Source organism: Lithobates pipiens, unplaced genomic scaffold, assembly GCF_037356315.1.
Source record: "Lithobates pipiens isolate NorthernLeopardFrog02 unplaced genomic scaffold, aLitPip1_a1.2 Scaffold_13, whole genome shotgun sequence".
NCBI classification, from domain to species: Eukaryota; Metazoa; Chordata; class Amphibia; order Anura; family Ranidae; genus Lithobates; species Lithobates pipiens.
In genome coordinates this window covers 171905529-171923132 of record NW_027507718.1, presented here as the reverse complement: position 1 = coordinate 171923132, position 17604 = coordinate 171905529, and the positions used below count along the sequence as shown (strand labels likewise).

The following is a 17604-nucleotide window of genomic DNA, read 5'->3' as shown; positions in this document are numbered from 1 at the left end:
TAAAAGAAATATTCTGAGGGCTTCTAAAATTTACCATTACATTTCTAAAGTCTAGAAGCTCACACCGCTCTTCAGAACCTGGCGGTAAATGAATCACTGGCTGTCTGCTACAATTGTATCTTTTAGCAAACCTTGTGCTTTCTCTGGTCATAGTGTGTCAAAATAGTGTTGCAATGGGGGAGGTTTACTAAAACTCATGCACACACACAATCTGCTACCGCTCTGTATAGAAACCAATCAGCTTCTAAGTTTTAGCCCTCATTCACATTAAATGCAGCTTTGAAATCGTGCAATTTCAGTACAACTTCAGGTACGACGTGGAAGACATCTGTGTGACTTCATGCACAGTTGTTTATGCAAGTCGCCTGAAGTCGCCAAAAATAGTGCACGAACTACTTTTTAAAATCAATGCAGCACTGCAAAGTCATTTGATCAGTACCACTGCTGACAATAGGGTGCGACAAGTTGCCAAGGCGTGAAAGGGGGCTTATTGTTAAAGCTTAATTGAATAAGATGGAGAAACCAATTGGTTACCATGCACAGCTACACCAGATTGTGTGTGCACCAGTTTTAGTAAGGCCCCTTTCACACATGCGGATGATGTGTCCGTATTTCATCCATCCGTTTGCGGATGAAATACGGACATCCATTCATCCCTATGGGATAGCGGGTGTCTGCGGATGAGCATCCGCAGACACCCGCTATTGTCCGCCTCCGCAAATGTCCGATTCTGCAGACGGAGGAAAATCCTATTTTTCTGTCCGTCTGCAGAGCGGATCGGATGAACACGGACACACGGTCCGTGCTCGTCCGATCCCCATAGAGGAGAGCGGAGAGCTGACAGGGCGGTCCCTGCACAGTGTGCGGAGACCGCCCTGTCCTCCGCCGGCTCAGCGGGGACAATGGAGCGATCCCCGCTGAGCGAGCGGATCATCACGGGGCGGATCTTTACTGATCCGCCCCGTGTGAAAGGGGCCTTAGTCATCCCCAATGTGTCAAAATACTACAAATAGTTACAACATGCAATCTATTCAATAACAAACACGGTCCACAAAAACAAAAACAAAAACTGAGAAACAGACAAACCTTCAAGACTTTCTTGGGCATCAGAGGAAAGTTCTCCATTTTGCAACTGGTCTTGTAAATACTGGATGATCGAAAATGCCAATCGTTTCTTGTCCGCCATTATTTTTACAAATCTTCAATGCACAAGAGCCACCTCTACAAATGTATTAAACAGCTGTTAGGATACTAATGCAAACCATCATCTTACAAAGTCTGAAATGTCACAGCTAGACAATACAGTAGGGAAAAAAAAAAAAAAAAAAAAAAAAAAAAAAGCAGTGGCACGAGTTTCAGTGTGATTTGGGCTATAGAAATTTTACATAAAATATGCAAAAGAATAGCTTTGGGCTAAATAATAGCATAGTGGAAACAAGCGGCGCTTTCCCTTTTGGGTGGAGCTCCGCTATAAGAAAAAACCTAAAGAACCCATCTTGTTTGTAAGCTGGGTACTGCCTGTATACAGTACTTCTCTGTCCACCTGTGCAGCTCTATTAAAAAAAGAAGACTTGCTTTGGGAAGTTTAAGGCCCCTTTCACACATGTGGACCGTATGTCCGTATTTCAATCAGTTTGCGGATGAAATACGGACATACGTGCATTTCTATGGGATAGCGGGTGTCAGCAGATGAATACCCACAGACATCCGATATCATCAGTCTCCGCTATGGTCCGATTCTGCAGACGGAGGAAAATCCTATTTTTCATTACAGATCCATCCTGTGTGAAAGGGGTCTAATTAGGAAGAGTTCTCCTCCTGTGTCCCCTGCAGCACTCATTGCTTCCACCTGCCATCCTTCAAGTCATTACTTTGTCCTTTAGCCCTGGTTCACATTGGAGCGATTTGACGTAGTTTCTGTACTACTTTTGGTGACTTCATTTGGGGTGCGATTTCCATAGACATCTGTGCAGCAACCCGTACAGATGTCTCTGAAATCACCGCCCCCCGAAGTCGGGACTGACCTGCGGGAATGAAATCAAGAGAGTTCAGCTGAATCGCACAATTTCATTCCTGCTGTCAGAGTGAACCTAGGTTTAGACCCCTTTCACACTGAGGCAGTTTTCAGGCATTTTAACGCTAAAAATAGCGCCTGGAAACTGCCTCATGCCACTCAAGTGTGAAAGCCCGAGTGCTTGCAGAAAAATGCTCATAAAGCGCCGCTTAAACTAGCTTTGCTTTACCAACGTTTTTTCGAGTGCTAGTGGGGCACTTTTAACTCCTGCTATTGGCCAAAGAAAGGGTTAAAAGCGCCCACAAGTGCCAAAAACGCTTTTCAGGCGCTTCCTATTGATTTCAATAGGAAGGGGTGCTTTAGGAGCGGTGTATTCACTGCTCCAAAAGCGCAAAGAAGCTGCTTGCAGGATTTTTTTTTTTTTTTTTTTTTTTTTTTTTTACACACACTCTGCCAAAGCACTCGGGCTTTCCCTTGCAGTTTTGCAGTTGCGGCTTCTTTCAGGCGCTTTTTAAGCTAAAGTGCCTGAAAAACGCCAGAGTGTGAAATCGAGAATTATTTTTTTAACGATTAATCGTGCAGCTCTACTCCCATACTGCCCCTGCCCATTGGAATGAATGGGCACCGCTTCCAAAGTGATTGAAAAGACTCCCAAAAAGCAGCGCCAAAGTGCTGCTATAACAGCGGTAAAGTGCCGCTAAAATGAGTGCCACTTTACTGCCAACGCCGGCACCCCCCCAGTGTGAAAGTAGCCTTAGTGGTATTGGGGTCAGCAGGAGAACACCTTGGGTGCTTTCACACCGAGGCGTCGGCAGTAAAGCGCTGCTTTACCATCATTTTAGCGGTGCTATTTTAACCCCCGCTAGTGGCTGAAAAAAGGTTAAAACAGCCCGCAAAGCACTGCCCCAGGGATTTCAATGGGCGGGGCGCTTTAGGAGTGATCACAGAGCGCGCCGCGCAGGCCGCTCGTGCATGGGACGACGTCAATAGACGTCATCCCGGCAAAGGAGGTCCGCGCTGTAGCCAACATTCGGCTATAGCGAGGATCTCTAGTGGTTAAACAAGTTTTCTGCTGCCGCTTGTGCGCTAAGAGTTAGCAAGGTAAACCCTTTCCTCAAAATGTACTATTTAAATAAAATCTAATAAATAAAACCAACTGTCAGAATGAGTTTTTACCCTTACACTGGTGGCATTTTGCTGTGTAGCACTGGATGAAGTGGTAATGTTGAATGAGGTCACATTCAGACTCCATTCATACTAGTGCGATTTCAGATGCGAATCGAACGCGACTCTTACAGAATCACACGACAATGGAAATCACATTGTTTTCAACGGTGCCCGTTCACACGCAGCAAGGTGTGATTTTTGGAAAAGATTCCTGTACTACTTTGGTGTAATTCCAGTACAATTTTGGCCCCATGGAACATGCAAACCACTTCAAAAGGAGCATCCAAGTTGTACTACATCCTACAAAAGGAACTGTTCGGATATTCAGGCAGCCATGGGTGCTGGCTGTCAGCATACAATAGCTAGCAGGGGAGATTCGTCCATTTGTGTTTAGCATGGATAGGGGAAGCGATTTCTTTTATTTAGCCCATGGGTATGGTTAGCCTTAGGGAGCGGAGAATGCTCACATAAAAAAGATCACATGACAAGTACGTTTTTGTTCATTCATTTTACCGGTACACAATTGTATAATAAAATTGAATCTTAACTGATTTTTCGCGTGTGAACTTTCACAACATCTTTAGTAAATAATTTTCAATGTTTTTTAAAAACTGAAAAATTTCTGCAATTGAATTGCTTTCAGAACAGTAACAACTTCCAGGATTCACTGTTTTCTAATAGAAACCAAAGAGAAAACGTGTGAAATTATTTAGAAATAGCCATATGGGACAAAGATCCCAGCGTCAGATATTTTTCAAAAGTGTATTCATTCTAAGTAACATGTGCTTGTTACATTGTTACAGGCACTTCATGACTAACTCCTCCTTTAGCAACATGTTACATTCATATTTAGGGTGCCCCCCCATTGACTGTGTGCAGGGGTTACTCATCCACAGCAGCTGTCACTTTTGAAATTGACACAGCTGTGCAGGGCTCTCCCTGTACAGACACATCATTCATGCAAAAAAGATCTCTGCCACTGTGACAGATGGACTTTTAGTTCTCAAAAGAACAGTAAATTAAAAAAAATGACTGAGCTATGTTTTTAAGGCCCCATCCTGGACTAATTTACATTTGTTTTGCTCTCTAAAGAGCAATCTGCAATTAGATCACTCTTTAGAAAGCATTTGACAGGTGGTGAAGAGGCGTATTGCCTTCTCACCGCCCGTTTTAGGCTGTGTTCACACACGTGCGGTGCAAAATGCAGCTTTGGTTCCCCTGCAAAGATAAAAATATGATTAATTCATCGGCTCCTCCCCATTGCGGATCAGCTGAGCTCTCCCTGCTCAGCTGATCCGCAATGGGGAGGAAGGAGGTTGAGAGAATTCCTGCTCAGAACGGAACACATCTGCAAATCAGATGCGGTTCTCATTGAAGATCATGTGCCTGCAATTCGCATTGCCCTGCCTAGAAAACGCACACTTTATTGTGCAATGCGGACTGCGGCTGCAACACACATATGTGAACCAGACCCATTGAAAAGAACATATTTTCAAATGTTCTGTAAATTGGATGCAGTACAATTCGCATATGCGTGAACCTAGCCTTAACCTCTTAAATGCTGGAGCACTGCGCTAAGTGCGACAAGGTGTATATTTCCTGTTGCAGCATGTGTGCACCCCTGGTTGCGGTCTTTCCAGCTGATGTGGAGGGATAAAAGGCAGCTTAACTGCAAGGTTTTACTGCCCCCCCAGCAGAACAGAAGGTAAGATGGCAGCTTCTCTGGCTGCAAAGGAGAAGATGGTTCATCTTTGCCTTAACCTTTTTGATACAGGGCACTTTTACCCCTTTCCTGGCAAGGACATTTTATGCTTTCTTGCGCTGTCACACTTGGAATGACATTTTTAGCTCTCTTTTGGTGGAATTTAATCACCATTGGGTGTTTTTTTTTTGCTAAAACAAATGAAATAAAAAAAGTTATTCTTTGTTTTTGCTTTAAAATTTCTTCACTGATGTGAGCTAATAAGGCTGCATTGATGGGCACTAAGAGCTGCAGTAATAATCAGAACAGGGACGATCAGTGCCCCGATTATCAGTGTAAACAACGTGCTGACAGACCTGCCGGTTATCAGCACTCTTTTAGTCCCAGACACAGCACTGTTTACATGTTATCAACTGTGAGTGGACACAGCTGATGACATGGTAAAAGGCTACTTTGATTAGCCCTTGCACCAAAGGGGTCTTACTCACCTCAGCTTTGGCAATGTGGAATCCTCGAGCTCCCTGCCCAGCCGCTGACATCTTTGGGCTGGCTTCCAGGTCTCCACTGTCGACATTGGCCGGGTGGGATGACGTCACTACTGGGCACGTGCGGGAGTTCAGTCAGATTTGACATCGCCGAATCTTTAAAATGAGCTACACGTGCATGGCTCACTGTACATAGGTGGATAGGCAGGTAAGCAATTTTAATGCATTTTAATTGGTTAGCATAAAGTTCCACTTTAAAGTGGGAGTATACTCCCATCTCTGACTGTACCTATATGTAAGCCTATAATAAGGCTTACCTATAGGTACTGTAAATATCTCCTAAACATGCACCATATGGGAGATATTTACTGTACATGCACCCTATTACGTCATGGAGTGATGTCATTGCGGCTCTGGCCAGTCACACAGCCGGAATCTAAGGACCCTGAAGGAAGATGGGTGAGGATTGAAACGGCCACCAGCAGTGACATCGCTTTTTTCAGGCAAGTGTCACAATGTGCTAGTATGCGATGCATACTAACACATTATCATATTAGCCTGCAGGTCAGAGAAAAAACCCTCACCTAGCGGTTTAGTACCACTTTAGGCCCCTTTCACACTGCTGTGACTAGAAAGTGGAGGGATTTTGCGGATGCGATTTCAGGGAATGCCTGTGTAAACTTGAGGTCTATGGACCTCAACTCGCATCAAAGTTGGACCAAAGTAGTACAGGGACTACTTTGAAGTCACACAGATATGAATGGCACTCCCTGGAAATCATGGGGTATGACTCGTCATGGGACTTTGCAGTCCCAAGTCGCACAAGTGTGAAAGGGGCCATAAGGTGGATGCAAACCCAATGTCATCCTTTCTAAACTACTGCCATAGGGGTTATCTATAAGGATATACATGCCTCTTGCATGTATCCTTACTTGTCAAACGTCTCCCCTCTGTCTGCTATGAGAGCCGAAAAACTGCAGATTCTGTGGGTGGATCTGTTGTCTGGAGCTTGGTGGGTGGAGTCGTGATGTCAGTAGACTCCCCATCCACCTCTACACTCCCCTTGTCAATATGCATTTTCTCCTGTGTATTTCTTACACTGAACTTCTGCTATGATCTCTAACATCCAGTGAAAAGACAGGAAAGTAACCACATGACTTCAGCATGCCAAATCATGCTCAGGTGGGGAGCATCCAATTCTGGCAGAGCAGCAGAAGAAAGGAGTGGGAGGGAATTAATAATACATGTCTCTTAGGCTAGTGCACCAGATATGTAGATCACCTGTCAGTCACAGCAAGGGGGAGGATTTGACAAAGTTTTTCTCAAGAGTTATCTCAGGGAACAATAAGGAGGATGGCTCAGAGCTGGATTAACTCTTAATGGCAAGACCGGGCTCAAATGAGAGGAAATCTTCTACTCGACATTATGACATCCACTTTAAGCTACAAAGAGCCTAAAAGGATTGTATACTTCCAAGATGTACTATATGGAGGTACCAAAAATTCTGGGAGGAGGGTCAAAAAGCACATCATGGAATCACATTACAATCGCATGCACCTGCAATTTGTGTGTTTCTATTGGAATCTATGGGCCTTAATCACACCATAGTAGTACGGGAACCTTTCAAATTGTTCTGTACCAAGTCACATTGATGTTAACGGACACCACTGAAAAAAAATAAAAATAAATAAAAAAAAAGTGATCATGCAATTCTGTGTGACTGGCATCTGAAATCACACTCAAATCGCATCTGAAATGTGAACAGAGCCTTAGCCCCCTAAGCTGCATTTCTCCATCAGCTCACCCCCAACAGTTATTACCTTTTGTATCACTCAACCCGCCCTTCTAGATTGTTAGCTCTAAGGAGCAGGGCCCTCCGATCCCTCCTGTATTGATTTGTATTGTAAGCGTACTGTCTGCCCTCATGTTGTAAAGCACCACGCATCCTGCTAGCGCTATTTAAATCCTGTATAATAATAATTCCATGGGCAGCACCTCACACTTTATGTCAGGGATATGCAATTAGCGGACCTCCAGCTGTTGCAAAACTACAAGTCCCATCATGCCTCTGCCACTGGGTGTCATGCTTGTAGCTGTCAGAGTCTTGCTATGCCTCATGGGACTTGTAGTTATGCAACAGCTGGAGGTCTGTTAATTGCATATGCCTGGTTTATGTCCTTATGACCATACACATTAAAATCTGACCATAGGGTTGCCACCTCATCCCTTTAAAACTGAACACATTAATTGCACAGGTTCTGTGGTTAAGGTGGCAATTAAACTCACTTGGTGTCTAATCTACATCAAATTAGCCTCAGAAACTGTGCAATTCATATGCGTTTGGTTTAAAGTGGTTGTAAACCCTTACAAACCACTTTGACCTACAGGTAAGCCAAGATTAAGGCTTACCTGTAGGTCCAAGAAATAGCTCCTAAACCTATACGGTTTAGGAGATATTTCCCCGAAGACAGCGGCACGCAGGCGCACTGAGCGCGGCATTTCCAACAACGGAGCTGCCACGTGTGTCGGCTCCCGTGCGCATGCGCGGGAGTGACATCATCGTCATTAGCAGGGAATGAAAGAGGAAGTAAACCCATCAGGGTTTACTTCCTCTTTAAAATCAAGGGTCTAAAACTGGGGACCCTCCAGCTGTTGCAGAACTACAAGTCCCATGAGGCATTGCAAGGCTGACAGTTACAAGCATGACTCTACAGGCAGAGGCATTATGGGACTTGTAGTTACACAACCCCTGGAGGTCTGCCAGTTTGAGACCCCTGGTTTAAAGTGGTTGCAAACCCTGACCTACAGGTAAGCCTAGATTAAGCTCCTCCGCAATAAACTACATTGCCTTGGCTTCAGAGATTCTGCACTATCCTGATTCTCTGCCTATCTATCACAGCGCTCCTTCAGTGTCACCTACAACTCTCCTCCTCTCCGTTGCCTCTTTCTGTGGGGGTCCCCCCCCCCCCCCCCAAGGCTCTGTTCTTGGATCCCTTCTCTATCTACACCTCCTCCCTTGTCACTTGATAACCGCCCACAGCTTCCAATGCCACTTATCCTTCAGTCTCCTTTTGCATTACTAACCTGCTAACTGACATATCAGCATGGATGTCGCACCACTTCCTTAAACTAAATCTCTCTAAAACTGAGCTATTAATATTCCCCCCCGCCCATGCCCCCCTCCATGACTTTTCCATCAAAATCAACAATACAACTATCAGTCCCTCACCTCACACCGGGGTACTAGGTGTAACCCTAGACACCGACTTGTCATTTCAGCCTCAAGTCCAATCGTTATCAAAAGTTTGTAGAATTCAGCTCCGCAACATCTCTAAAATTCGCCCCTTTTTAACAAATGAAAAAACCAAGCTCCTTATTCACTCCCTTGTTATCTCTCGCCTTGACTATTGCAACTCCCTTCTCATTGGCCTGCCTCTCCATAGGCTATCCCTTCTTCAGTCTATCATGAATGCTGCTGCCAGACTTATACACCTTACCAACCACTCAGTGTCTGCCAACCCTCTACTCCAATCCCTACACTGGCTCCCAATCACCCAGCGAATTAAATTCAAAATACTAACCAAAACATACAAAGCCATTCACAACTCTGCCCCGAGCTACATCACCAATCTTATGTCCAAATCATCCTCTCCACTCTTCTCAAGACCTCCTACTCTCAAGCTCTCTCGTCTCCTCCTCCCATGCTCATCTCCAGGATTTCTCCAGAGCCTCTCCTATCCTCTGGAACTCGCTACCTCAATCTGTCCGGCTATCCCCTACTCTTGCTACCTTCAGGCGATCCCTGAAAACTCATCTCTTCAGGGAAGCCCATCACGTCTCCAACTAATCTTTTACCACTTCCATCAGCTCATTCCCCACAGTTACAACCTTTTGTACCGCCTGCCTCACCCTAGTAGATTGTAAGCTCTTCTGAGCAGGGCCCTCTTGATCCTCTTATTTCATTGTAACTGTATTGTCTCCTTTTTATATTGTAAAGCGCTGCGTAAATTGCTGGTGCTATATAAAGCCTGTATAATAATAATAATTTACAAAAAGACAGGCAGCGCCATGCTGCTGCTAATGGCGATATGCCGCTAGTGGTGGCTCCCGTGCGCATGCGCGGGAGTGATGTCATCGCTGCACCGACGCTGTGAGTGGCCGGAGCAGCGATACCCAGAAGAAGATGGATGCTCCGTGGAAGAGGGGACAGGGTTTACTTCCTCTTTAAGGCCCCTTTCACACTGGGGCGGAAGGTGCGTCGGCGGTAAAGCGCCGCTATTTTCAGCAGCTCTTTACCATGAGATTTGCAGCACTATTTGCTGAGAAAGGGTTAAAAAAAAAAAAAAAATCACAGCAAAGTGCCTCTGCAGAGGCGGTTTGCCGGTGGTGTAGCCGCGCTACCCAATTGATTTAAATGGGCAGGAGTGGTATACACACCGCTCCAAAGATGTTGCTAGCAGGACTTTTTTTAGCGTCCTGCCGGCGCACCGCTCCAGTATGAAAGCCCTCGGATCTTTGACATTGGAAAGACAGCAGCGGCTGTTTCAGGACGCTTTGCAGTCGCTATTTTTAGCGCTGTATTGCCTGCAAAGCACCCCAGTGTGAAAGGGGTCTTAAGGGATGAGGTGGCAACCCTTCCATACAGTCAACTTTAAATCTATACGAGGAACTACCTAATCTATCCAATCAATGTATGTCCTGCCAGGCAGACTCTCCTTTAGATCTGAAGGAGATTGTATAATCAGGTTGTACTGTGTGGTGAGCTCCAATCACAGCCAGCACTATGAAAGGATGAAGGCTACTGGTGCTAAGTTGCCCTGATCAGCCATTCCCCTGTAATAATGTTGTATATGATGAGTAGACAGGAAGCAGTACTCCCTCAGCTGACTGTCCCTGTGTGTATCCCATCGTCTCCCTCCTTATCATGTCTGACCACCCAGCCCTACTCCCGCTGTCACCTCACCACCCCTCCGAAAGCTCCCCTAGGACACAACGAACAAAACAACAGCTCACTCACTGGACACTCGGCACATGCAAGCGAGCAGTCTCTGGAACCGGAAGCGGAATGAGTTGTACGGAACACAAGCGGAAGTGGCGTGTCCTTAGAGCTGTGCCCCTCGTGTAACCCTTTATTGTTAGGTTTGTATGTTCCTGGTACAGCATGTGAGCTAAGGAGTCGTGTGTATGCATTGAGAACGGAAATAAAGCGTGTACGTAGGACATAAGGGACAAGGCTGAGCCTATCCGAGCATTCTCCGCCCAGCCCCGACACACAGGACATGTCACCTACAGGTATTGGAAGAGACCAGGGGGGAGGGGGAGGGCGGAGAGCTTTCCATGGGATAATGTGCCTGCTCTGTCATTTGTCCCCAATCACCTGCCTTCTCTCCGTCTGCTGCACGCCTGCTGCTCTCACTGCTCAACCGTCTAGGTAAGGCTGCCATAGGAGCTTAGCTTTATTTACGGGGGGAATAGATAGCAGCCAAATGTACTCCTTCCTCAGGACAACCATTGGCATTTCTATTGACTATACAGAACCTGCTTCTTTTCTGCAAACCTCCATGACATTAACCACTTCACTGCCAGGGCAAGTCAATCATTTTTTGTTTACGCGTTGTTTTTGTTTTTTTTGCTTAAATTACTAGAACCCCCCCCCCCCATAATTCTCCGATTTCCTTTCTGAAAAGGCCCCCGGAGAATTAAAATGCAACCGTTTCATTTGCGCAAACCCCTATTTCCAAAAAAATATATACGCCAGCGAGATTTTTAGTGCATGCCAATAGAATGGCCAATTTTTGGTAAAAAGATAAAAGATGGGATTGCGTTGAGTAAATAGATACTAAATATGTCAAGCCTTAAAGAAGTTGTAAAGTCTTGAGGTTTTTCTTTTGTGCTGCAGCTACCCACCAACCCTTTTACGTACCTGAACCTGATCGTTCCAGCGACGAGAACGTGAGCGGTGCTCTGAATTCAGGTAGAAATGGGCATATTTTTTTACAAAGCGCATACTCTGCAGCATAGGATGCTTTCTAACTGAGGGGATTTCATATAATTTACACTGTAATTTTGGGGGGAGGACACTGTCACTAGCTGACTGGAGAGCTTTGGATGTTGGAGGCATGTAAACTGACCATGGTGTCAGGGCTCAGCAGCCATGATAAACTGTATTCAGTTTACGGGGGGGGGGGGGGGGGCAGGATCAGCCAGGTATTTACAATTTACACAGCACAAGCACTGTAACAGAGTCCAATTTTTTTTTCTTTTAGGGTAACACACTTTAAATAAGAAACATGTTATACTTACCCATGTGTAATTGAGCAGCCCCAATCCTTCTCTTCTGGGGCTCCCTGCCTAGTGCCCCCATAGTAAGCTGCTTGCAATGGGGACATTTGTGCGTGTTTGCTCCTGACCCCTGCTCTGTGTGTTCATAAGACACATAGGGCTTGGCTTGAGTTTATATTGCAGGGAATGCCCCAGTGCATAGGTCAGTGTTTCTCAACTCCAGTCCTCAAGGCGCCCCAACAAGTCATGTTTTCAGGATTTCCCTCAGATGCAACGGCTGTGGTAATTACTAATGAATGAATGAAATATTTGTATAGCGCACAACGCGAACTTAATCGCCTCAAGGAAGTGAAACAGATCAAATCACCTATGCAAAATAATGGAAATCCTGAAAACATGATCTGTTGGGGCGCCTTGAGGACTGTAGTTGAGAAACACTGGCATAGGGAATCATCTTTTTTTTCTTTTTATGTAGTCTTAAGTTTTATGTTCTATCCTAGATCATATAATGGAATTGCAACTCAAAAATGAAGAGAACCGTCTGAGATGGGATCTAACTCCAGAACAGATACGACTAAAGACTATTGAGCTCACTGAGAAAACCAAGTGTGTTTATGATAACGTTGGACGTCTTGATATAAACTGTGTAACCTATGAAAATACTTTAAAACCTTTGGCTGATGTAGAAGTTGAGTATGCAGGTAAGAATCTGTACTAGCTAGTAACTGATACAAATTTGCATAACATTTTGGTGTTATTGTTATATTTATTTGCTTTAGGCTTAAAGCGGAGCTCCACCTTAAAAAAAAAAAATTAAAATTAAAAGCCAGCAGCTACAACTACTGCAGCTGCTGACTTTTAATAAATGGACACTTACCTGTCCCGGGTGCCTGCGATGTCAGCAGCAGATGACGAGCAATCGCTCATCTCTCGGCTGCCATCCTCGGTCAGGGAATCAGGAAGTGAAGCGGTGCGGCTTCACTGCCCGGTTCCTTACTGCACATGCACGAGCCGTGCTGCGCGTCTTCACTGGTCCCCGTTTTGTCCTGGGAACTGTGTGTTTCCCAGAACACAAAGGGGGGGATGGGCATCTGCGGATATTCTTCTGCTATCTATGCCCGGAAGTGGGTGCAGATACCTGTAGTATACAGGCATCTGCACCCACCTCCCCCCTGAAAGGTGCCAATTGTGGCACCGGAGGGGGGGAGGAATCTGATGAGCGGACGTTCCACTTTAGGGTGGAGCTCCGCTTTAAGGGCAAGGCAAGTAATATAAATGATTAAAGTGTATATTAACCCTAACTATTAAATGCCTTCTTCAGTTTGCTCCCTTTTGGACTCTTTAAAAATAACATTGTGCAGGTTTTGTTAAATCTGTTACGTAATTTCAAAAAATGTGTTGCTCCTGCCAGAAATCCTGTGATTTGAAAAGTTCCCGCAGTCTCTGCCTTTGCTGACTTTTTCAGTTACAGTTGTTACAGCAATCTATGTGGACTACAGAACACCTGTCTCCTATAGAGGAAAGGAGAAGAGAAAGTATTTTCTAGTCCTAAACACTTTTTGTCCTAGGGTCAATGTGCTACGCTTCCATAGAGTATGGTAAGTGAGTTCCGTCACCTAAGGATTGTAAGTGTTACTGGCATCCTCAAAAAATAAAAACTAATGCAGCCACCACAGCTACTGCTGAGCTGCAATATTTTACATTTTTGTTCTTGGGTTTGGATACATTTTAACATAGTTGCCTCCACTTCTTTTCCTGAATTACTGAACATGGTATCATGATGGCACTATAATAGAAACAATTCTGGGTCTGGTTGGGCTACTTAGACCAATGGGGCCTGGGGCAGCTGTCCCTTTTTGCCTATATGCTAAAAATGGTCCTGTATCAAACACTGGTTTTAAAATAATTCAAGTGAAACTCCAGTTTCCCAAATCATCTTCCAGAACAGCACATTAGAGCGTGTGGTCCATCTACCAGAATAGGAGTTAACAAAGTACCACAAATTTTTAAAACCCTCCTAGAAGGTTTTTGTGTTTCCTCCGTTTAGATAGGAACTTTTGCTTGGAACTTTGATGCTTGAGTCTTTTTCTTCTAGGCTCCAGTTTCTACTATTGATCGGCAAGGTTGCACCTCCTCGTCTTTCTGCTTTCTATGCTCAGGGAGAGCCAGGACTGTTCGTGCCTCACTTCTTAATGAGATGCTGTCACTTTGCCCTTTCAGGAAGGCTGGAATGCTATAGTGGTGAGGTGGCGAGGGAGTATTGCACGACAAGTGTAAAAGGCTTGGGGTCGAAATATCGACAGACACTGTCACTTTGCCCTGATAGTACAGTGTCTCTTCAATGGATGTTGTTTATGCAGTGTTGCTAAGATCATTAGAGCTATGTCTCTGAGGATATCTAAAAATAATGGAAATGATCACGCTAATGGTCTAAAATGTAAAAAGCTGCAAAACACTACAGTGGACAAAATATTGTGTTAAAGAAATCTGCTTGATAAAGTGCTGTGCTAAAATATCAGTGGTTCACTGAAAGAAACCACACAATTATATCTCAACTGTGATCATAAATAGAAAATGCGCTAAATATATGCAACAATGATAATAACAAAGATTATCGGTAACCATTGTATCAAAACAAGTGTTGCATATGAACATCAAATTATATGTAACAAATGTTTAAAAAAGACCGCACAAGTGGGCATTAAATTGTGATGTGCATATAATGCAAAAAAATTACGAATATATAAATCTTCAGAGTGTAAATTCCGTGATATTAGTGATCAACCTGAGGTCTCATGTGGAATTGCCTAAGGAAGTGATATTCACCACCAGGAAAAAAATGAAATGCGCTTTCCAGAAAGCGTGGACTCAGAAACCTTACAGTGCTGAGTCAGATAGGCTGACTAGAAAATTACTCTCCACAGGAGTAATCCAGTGAGTGGCTCCAGGGGGTCTCACGTTGCCAGGCTGTAGTTGAAATACCACTCTCTTGGTAATATCATACGGTCTAGAGAAATGTGAATAAAATTATTCAAAGTGAAGCTCTTTTAGACATCTGTCAGTAGATTTTACTTCTATTCTGAGTTCAGTAACAACTGTAAGATTTTGGATTTCCTATCACTTTCCTGTTGACAATGGCCATCGTGGTGAATCTCTGAGGCTTTTACCAGCAGGTCAAAGTCAGATTATGGAGACTTCTGAGCTGCATCCAGGTCTCCTCACCACAGTCAGCAAAACTGCCATCTTAGTCTATAGTGAGGAGACCTAGATGCTACTCAGAAGTCTTCATAATCTGACTTTGACCTGCTGGGCAGAGACTCAGAGATTCGCCACAATGACCATTGTCTGAAAACAGGAAAGTGATGTGAAATCCAAAACCTTACAGTTGTTACTGAACCCGGAATAGAAGTAAAATTTACTGACACAGATGTCTAAAAGAGGTTCACTTTGAAGTTTGAATAATTTCTGATAAGTCCCGTCTGACTCAACACCGTACGGTTTCTGAGTCCACACTTTCTGGTAAGCACATTTAATTTTTCCCAGTGGTGAATATCACTTCCTTGGTGGTTAACCTGAGGTTTTATATGGAATTGCCTACTATCAGGATTATTTACACTCTGAAGATTTGTATATGCTTCATTTAACACTGGACTGTTTACACTGTTCAATTTGGGACCATGATCACTTTTTTTTTTTTTTCTTTTTTTCTTGCGTTTATATACACATTGCACTTTAATGCCCACTTGTGTGGATTTTTTTAAACATTTGTTACATATATTTCCTTCTTCGCATGTAGCACTCTTTTTTTTGATACAATGGTTTGTATGCAATCTTTATTAATATCATCGTTGTATATATTTAGCACGTTTTCTATTTATGATCACAGTTGAGATATAATTTTTGATATTTTTTTTGCAAGGGAAAGAATCTAACTAGGCAAGTACTGCAACCTTGAGCTCCAGCTTCTGAAGCAACACAGAGGGGAACCTCCATTCCTCCTGGTTTCTGGAACAGCAGCACACAGATACTGGGGCCATTTTCTTAATGAGCCTTTCTCTCCGCTGCAATAATATCTTTCTTAAAGCTTAGTTTCTAGTTGTCCTTTTCAGCACGGTTGGCATTTGCACCTGAGGTGTGTGTAATGTTTATTTTGGATTGTTGTATACTGGTTTTTTTTTTATTTTATTTTTGCTCATGTTTAAGACAAAGGCTACAAAAAAAATCAAAAGCTCCTGTCCTATAGTTCCATGCAGGCAAGTTTTGGGTTACTACATTAGAAGTTATTGGTGCAGGCTGTAGCCATTGGGTCCCACATATATTGCATAGTAAAACATGTATCCTTTCACCAGATAAGGAATTTTTAGGTGCCAAGAACATATGACACACAAATGCTTACACATAAAATACATTGCAATCTTTGTTAGCAGTGGCATGTAATTACACTCGGCACTACACCCACTACACCCATTGGGTGTGGTGCTGAGTGTAATTACATGCCACCACTCTTAAATATTAATTTAAAAGATAAGTAAGGGTTTTTTTTTTTGGGTTTTTTTTTCCCCATACTTACTTAGGTGGATGCAGCATTGGTCCGATGCTGCATCTCCCCCACCGCCTCTAAGACAGAGAAATTAGCTATCAAAGCTCGCTGATTGCTCAGTTCTCAGAGCTCCGTGAGCAGAAAGCCAGTGACTGTCAGTCACCGGCTCTCTGCTCTGCCCCTCCTGCACTCACTGGAGCACTGGGCTGTGGAGGGGGGGGCGAGGGGAGTGGCTGGCTCAGGCTCTAAGCTACCCACTGAGAGCCTGAGTCAGTTGGTGGTCCAGGCATTTGGGTGGATCTCGACCATATGGTTGCGACCTTTACACAGCCTGGCCCGGCCACTGTCTGCTGAAAACCGGAGTGCAGAATGAACTCCTGTAATCCACAGGAGAAGTACAGCCAAAATATCTTTGGCTGTACTTATCCTTTTAAGTTCTTTTTAGACTGGTTTACACCCATGCGAATTTCTCCTCATCCAATTCGTATGACAGAAGATTGTGACCGGCTCTCTAAGGAGCCGGTTCACATAACTATCGCGGCTTGCACAGGAACGAAGCATGCAGTCTTTGGCTGCATTTTAGGGCCAAATTCAGGCAAAAATTTTAGCCCTGATTCGTGACGGGGACGAACCGGGCCCCTGCTGCAAGCCGCATCGGATTTATGTGTGAACTTAGCCTTAAGAGGAACTTTGGTAAATGGTTACATATTTGTATGTATACTTACTTTCTTGTTATTAACCTAGAATTCCCTCTTTCTTTCCCGAAGAATCAAACTGTAAAAAAAGCATTGAGAATGAATGGCCACTATACATAGAAACTGCTACACAAATTCATCATAAATGGGTCAAAGTATTTTGTGGTCTGTACTATATTGCCTCTTTATCTCCTAGCACCTGTTGGTTCAGGAGGAACCAGCCCCCCCCTCCCCCTATTTCTTATATGATGAATTTTCTTGTGCTGCCCTGAAAGACGAAATTAGACATACCGATAACTCTTTTCCAGGACAGCAGCACTTTACCTCACATATTATGCTTTTTTTTACCTTATGTATTTTTAGGCCCCTTTCACACGAAGGGTCCGATTAGGTTAGTTTATCAGGAAGATCTGATCGGATGATCTATTCACCTCTATAGACCAACTGGTGTAAATGGACTTGTGTCCATTTACACTTGCCTACCTCTGATTCGGTCTAGTATTAAAAAACCCCCCCAAAAAAAACAGAAGGGGATCTGTCCTTCTCCATGTAAGTGGATTGGATCAGAGGGCGGTTGGATGTAAACAGACAGCAGAGTGCGTTTACTCCTAGACATTCCTTAGAGTATAGCAGGCTCTGTGTCTGCTCTGCAGAAACTGAACAGACACAAACCTCTCATCTGCTCTTTTTTATCTCTTCTGAAAATACTCTCATACTGC

The 17604-nt window shown here is 44.1% G+C and overlaps 2 protein-coding genes across 4 annotated transcripts in view; one reads left to right on the top strand and one right to left on the bottom strand.

Annotated features, from left to right (window-relative positions):
* The window catches only part of SGTA (small glutamine rich tetratricopeptide repeat co-chaperone alpha), a 65155-nt gene extending 54617 nt beyond the window's left edge, over nt 1-10538 (bottom strand). The window contains exons 1-2 of the mRNA XM_077475873.1: nt 10386-10538; nt 1087-1221 (exon numbers count right to left, since the gene is read on the bottom strand). Coding sequence (XP_077331999.1) covers nt 1087-1186 — 100 coding nt within the window. The 5' untranslated portion in view covers nt 1187-1221; nt 10386-10538. The remainder of the gene's footprint in view (nt 1-1086; nt 1222-10385) is intronic.
* The window catches only part of THOP1 (thimet oligopeptidase 1), a 130601-nt gene continuing 123508 nt past the window's right edge, over nt 10512-17604 (top strand). The window contains exons 1-2 of one of the 3 annotated variants that reach the window (XM_077475869.1): nt 10512-10660; nt 12151-12351. In XM_077475869.1, the coding sequence (XP_077331995.1) occupies nt 10648-10660; nt 12151-12351 (214 nt within the window). In that variant the 5' untranslated portion in view covers nt 10512-10647. Of the gene's footprint in view, nt 10800-11267; nt 11343-12150; nt 12352-17604 lie in introns of those variants that run through there. The other 2 variants (XM_077475870.1, XM_077475872.1) reach the window with 2 other exon arrangements.